The sequence below is a fragment of the Alexandromys fortis genome, unplaced genomic scaffold (assembly GCF_014885135.2).
Source record: "Alexandromys fortis isolate MF-2015 unplaced genomic scaffold, M_Fortis_MF-2015_v1.1 scaffold_80, whole genome shotgun sequence".
Lineage (NCBI taxonomy): Eukaryota > Metazoa > Chordata > Mammalia > Rodentia > Cricetidae > Alexandromys > Alexandromys fortis.
The window spans coordinates 5673432-5678909 of record NW_026068174.1 but is presented as its reverse complement, the minus strand read 5'-3'; the positions used below and the strand labels follow the sequence as shown (position 1 = coordinate 5678909).

The following is a 5478-nucleotide window of genomic DNA, read 5'->3' as shown; positions in this document are numbered from 1 at the left end:
CCTTTTCCCCACTACCTCTCCAGCATAAATTGTCATCAGTGTTTTTGATCTTGGCCATTCTTACAGGTGTAAGATGAAATCTCAGAATTGTTTTGATTTGCATTTCTCTGATGACTAAGGATGTTGAGCATTTCCTTAAGTGTCTTTCAACCATTTTAGATTCCTCTGTTGAGAGTTCTCTGTTTAGGTCTGTACTTCATTTTTTATTGGATTATTTGTTCTTTTGGTGTCCAATTTCTTGAGTTCTTTGTATATTTTGGAGATCAGACCTCTGTCTGATGTGGGACTAGTGAAGATCTTTTCCCATTCTGTAGGCTGTTGTTTTGCCTTGTTGACCATGTCCTTTGCTTTACAGAAGGTTTTCAGTTTCAGGAGGTACCATTTATTAATTGTTTCACTCAGTGTCCATGCTGCTGGGGTTCTATTTAGGAAGTGGTTCCCTGTGCCAATGCATTCAAGTGTACTTCCCACTTTGTCTTCTATAAGGTTCAGTGTGGCTGGCTTTATAATGAGGTCTCTGATCTTCAGCCTGAAGACCAGACAAGCAAAGCAGCCAGCCACTGGCTCTTACCTCTACCTCAGTAATCGGAATATACTTTAAAGCACTTCGGCTGCAGTTCAATGAGTGAGTAGCAGAAGAGCAAACGTGGTTTCAGAAAGAACTGCTGAAAGGCTTTTGCTGATAGAAGTGTCTGGGATTTGATTCACATTAAAGACAAAGTGAAGGAGATGAAAATAGATGATGAAGATAGAAAATTAGCCAAAAGCTAAAGCTAGAATGTGATAGAAATATGCGCATTCATAAATTCTTCCTATTTACTTATCTGTTTATTTTGTGTGTGTGTGTGTGTGTGTGCATGCCTATGTATATGCACCAAATGTGTGTAAGTGCTTGAGGAAGCAAGAAGAGGTTGATTGATCTGAACTGGAATTACAGGCAGTTGTGAGCCGATTAATATTGGGAGCTAAACCTGAGTCATCTGCAAAAGCATCATCTCTCCAGCTTTGCCACCACCACCACCCCAGTGCGTGTGCGCACACACTCACACTCACACTCACACTACTCTTCTGTACCTTTAAAAAGTTTGTTTTGGTTTTTTGCTTGTTTGTTTTTTGTTTTGTTTTGATTTGTTTTGGGATGATCTTAGTATGTAGACCAGGCTGTCCTCACACTTACATCCACCTCCCTCTGCCTCCTGGGTGCTGGGATTAAAGGCATTCACCACCTTGCCTATCTGTTTGAAAACTTTCATTTAAAACCTTTTATTACAAACTAAACACTCAGGTTATGTTACCACTTGTCTAAAATATCAACACTGGAGAGGTAGCAGCAGGAGGAAGAGATGAAGTCATCATTTATAACTACATAGGTGAGTGAAGCCAGTGTGGGCTACATGATATTCTACTTCAAAACAAAACAGAAAATTTCTTTTCTTTCTTTATCTATTTTTACTTTTTCACCATTATTCTAACAAAAGTTTACTAGACAACTACTGACTGTGTATACAAGTCAGTCTAGTAAGTGCTAAGAAACTGGTTGAAAAGTCATTGTAGTTCTGTTAGTATAACACTGTCTCACCACTAAAGAACTATTGGAAGAACAAGACTGCTCACACCTTCATCCCAGTACTTGGGAAGTGGATGCAAGAAGATCCATTTAGAGTCATTCTTGGCTACATAGTAAGTTCAAGGCCAGCATGGCTCTGTGAGATCCTATCTCAAAAAATCAGGGGAGTTGTTAAGACTCCGTCACATCAGCAAAGGTGAATTTTTTTTGTGTATGTTTGTGGTTTTGGAGGAGGGTTGTTTGTTTGGTTGGTTGGGTTATTTTTAAGGCTTACTTATTATGTATAGAGTTCTTCCTGCATGCACACCTGCATGCCAGAAGGGGGCACCAGATCTCATTATAGATGGTTGTGAGCCACCATGTCAGTACTGGGAATTGAACTCAGGACCTCTGTAAGAGCAGCTAGTGCTCTTAACAGCTGAGCCACCTCTCCAGCCCTGGTTGGTTTTTTTGTTTTGTTTTGTTTTGTTTTGTTTTGTTTTTTTGAGAAAGGGTTTCCTTGTGTAGCCCTGTCTGGCCCAGACTAGCCTTGAACTCAGATGTGCCTGCCTCTGCCTCCTGGGTGCTGGGATTAAAGACATTCACCGCCACCACCCAGGTAAAATACTTTTTAAAAAGCCCAAGCAAACACAAAACAAGAAGGAAATGGCAATACTATGAACCAGAGTAGAAATTATGATGGAAATAGGTGGACAATTCACAGTAGGTTGAGAGTGCATCCCATAGGATTTGCAGATGGGTTAGAGATATATTGTGGGGAGGTAAAAAGACACAAAGGCTGACTTGACTGTTCTGAATTTGTCCCAAACAACTGTGTAGATGAATGTCAGGATCAGTTGTGAGGAAGTGCTTAAGAGTTTGGAGGACTGGGTCTTAGCTCCATAGTGTTGCTCTTGCCTAGTTGTATGAGGTCCTGGGTTTGACCCCCCAGAACCACAGGAAAGGTTTAGAGAGATTCTTTGTTATTTTTGGTGATTTTTTTTCAGGTTTTTGTTTGTTTGTTTGTTTGTTTTTGGTTTGGTTTGACAATTTTGGGGGATTAAGCTAAGATTTTTGCACATGTTCGGCAAGTTTACCTGTAAGCTGTGTCCCCAGCCCAGTAATTTAGCTTTGACAGTGGAAATTTGAGATGCCAGTTAGATTTTTCCAAGTAGAAAGTTTTGAGTAGGCAGCATTGTTTGTGTGCACTGGTTAACCCGGAATAGTACTACATACTTGGGGGCAAATGTAGAAACCTCTATTACATGTTTCTAAACTTTGCCATGAGTGACTTAAAAGTTCTGACTTTCTATCCTTTTCAGATTTTGTGACTAATAATGAAAGGCTTCTTAAGTCCGTTGTTATAAAAGAAATTTCGATATGTTTTCTGTGGCTATCCACTTGTAATTATAATTTTGAATATCTTCTGTCCTAAGCAATAATTCTCCACTTATGTTCTCAGCCTCCCACATGAATGATGCTGACATGGAGATCCACTCCAGGGAGTAAAGCTCGCTGCCTCTGTGCTGGTCCCCTTCAGTGCACTTCCCGAGAGTACAATTCTAGTTCTTTAGTTTTAATTTGCACATAGCAGTTGTACATATTTATGAGATAAAATGTAATATTTTGATACCCATATACAGTTTTTATTTCTTTAGATTTATTTATTTTTACTTATGTGCATGAATGTTTTGCCTATATACATACAAGTGCACCATATGTTTGCTTGTTGAATCCCCTGGAACTGAATGGTGTTGAGTACCATATGGGTACTGGAAATTTAACCTGAGCCCTCTGAAAGAGTAAGTGCTCTTAACTGGGAAGCCATCTCTCCACCCCATGTAGACAGTGTTCAGTGATAGGTCTGGGTGCTCAAAGGTCATAGTCATCACCTTAGACATTTATCATTTCCTTTTTTAGGAACTGTCAAAATCTTATTGCTAATTTGAAGTGTGCACTTGTCATAGTTAATGCTACTGTGCTATAAAACATTAGAAGTTATGTGTCCTACCCAGCTAGACTCCTGTACCCACCAGCCATCATCCCCTATAAGGCAAAGAAAGAAATCCTAAACTGGGTCTCCCTTTACTTTCCATCCTTAAGTAATGTTTCTCTTAATTTTTTTCCTTGCAGCATCAGCGAGAGCTTTTTAACTGTCAAAGGTGCTGCCCTTTTTCTACCACGGGGGAATGGCTCGTCTACACCAAGAATCAGCCACAGACGCAACAAGCATGCAGGTAAAACTGCACATATATGTTCTAATTTCCTTTTTGTTGCTAGGATAAACTGTCTAGACAAAAAGCAATTCTAGGAAGAAAGAGTCTGCTTTAGCTTGTAATTCCAGATTATTCCATTATTGTAGGGAAGTCAAGGCAGAGATTTCAGACAGTAGTCACATCACATCCACAGTCAAGAGCAGTGAGAAATGAATGCATATGCTCACTTTCTTGCTTGCTTGTGTTCAGCTCAGTTTCTCTACTCTTACTCGGTTTAGGATCAAACCTGCCTAGGGAGTGGTGCCACTCAAAGTGTGCTGAGTCTTACCCCATCAGTTGACTTGATTATGACAGTCCCCTGGATACACACCCTCAGGCTGCCCCATGTAGGCAGTCCCTCACTGACTTTCTTCTCAGATGATGTAGGCTCTGTCAAGTTGACAGTTAAAGCTAACCAGCCCTTTACCTTAACTTTGTTGACTTGTGTTCTACTGGAGTAGAAGAGATTACAAGTAATTGAACTTGAATTTACAGATCAGAGGTGAAAGCAAGAAATACTGGATCCTATTGAGTCAATAGTTGAGTTTAGTCATAGTCAAACTAATCTCAGCTACTTTAGACTCTGTGCTACTTCTTGTTTGGGCTTTCATCTCATTAGAAGTGTAGCAGTCCACAATTATAACTAGTTTCCCTAGGCCATGTTAATAACTTCCTGCCAAAACTCTCTGGCAATGACAATTTTTTTTTTTAAGTAAGGGAGAGAAAACTTTTGAACATTAGCTTGGGTTTACTTTCACAATGCTTCCTCCTCAGTGTCCTCCATCATAGGTAGGGAGGAGCACTTTGCCAGGAAGTCTGAATATGCAAAGGATATTATCTAAGCTCAGGATGAAATGAAAGGATAAATATCTAAGCTCAGCTTTTTATTTCTGTTGAATGTGGATATTTCTCACAGTAGAAAGAAGACAAGCTGTTGTTTTCTTATATTCTGGGTGGATTAACCCTTGGCATGGAAGAGTTAATGGGGTTATCTGCTTTTCAAGCTCCTCCCTGGCACTGGTTGACTTTTTTTTTTTTTTTTTGGATGAAATTTTCACACTCAAATATTTCTATTTGACATTGTTCACATAGGTAAAAAGAGAAAGTCGGTTTAACACGGGTTGCATTGAATTGACTTGTGATCCAGACTAGACAGATGAGGTGATATATGTAGAAATGAAGTTTACACAATCCAAATCTTCACATAAGCTGCCTTGGCTAAGTAGAATAGCGTGCATCAAGGGCTTACAGTGTCTGATAGTATGTTCCTATGCATATTTCTTGAATCTGCCTAGTTTTTTTTTTTAATCTGGGCATTTAAAATATCCAAATACTGTTTGGCAATTTAAAAATTATATTATTAGCAAACATCTAAGTATCTTTAAAAGGAAAATGATGAAAATTCTTTAATCAAACTTGATCTGCCCTTCCTATTGGTGAACTATGTGTGAAGAGTATAAAGTAAAGGAGGGACTTCAGAGGTGCACTGCCTGTTGGTCTCTGTCAACATGGATTTCCCTGTAGGAAATAGCACCTTGCTTGCTCCTAGCTAACCTTTTCACAGGTAAGGAAACTAAACTTCTAGATATACAGTTCAGATAAGAGGCCTCACAGCGGAAGGAAGAGTCCTGGGTTTTGCCTGGCTTTGAAATAAGTCAGCTGGACCTTTTTTTTTTT

At 39.4% G+C, this 5478-nt stretch overlaps 1 protein-coding gene across 2 annotated transcripts in view; it reads left to right on the top strand.

Annotated features, from left to right (window-relative positions):
* Ssh2 (slingshot protein phosphatase 2) overlaps window positions 1-5478 on the top strand; it is a 257711-nt gene that overhangs the window by 177467 nt on the left and 74766 nt on the right. For both annotated transcript variants that reach the window (XM_050128657.1, XM_050128656.1), the window contains one exon: window positions 3680-3783. In XM_050128657.1, coding sequence (XP_049984614.1) covers window positions 3680-3783 — 104 coding nt within the window. The remainder of the gene's footprint in view (window positions 1-3679; window positions 3784-5478) is intronic.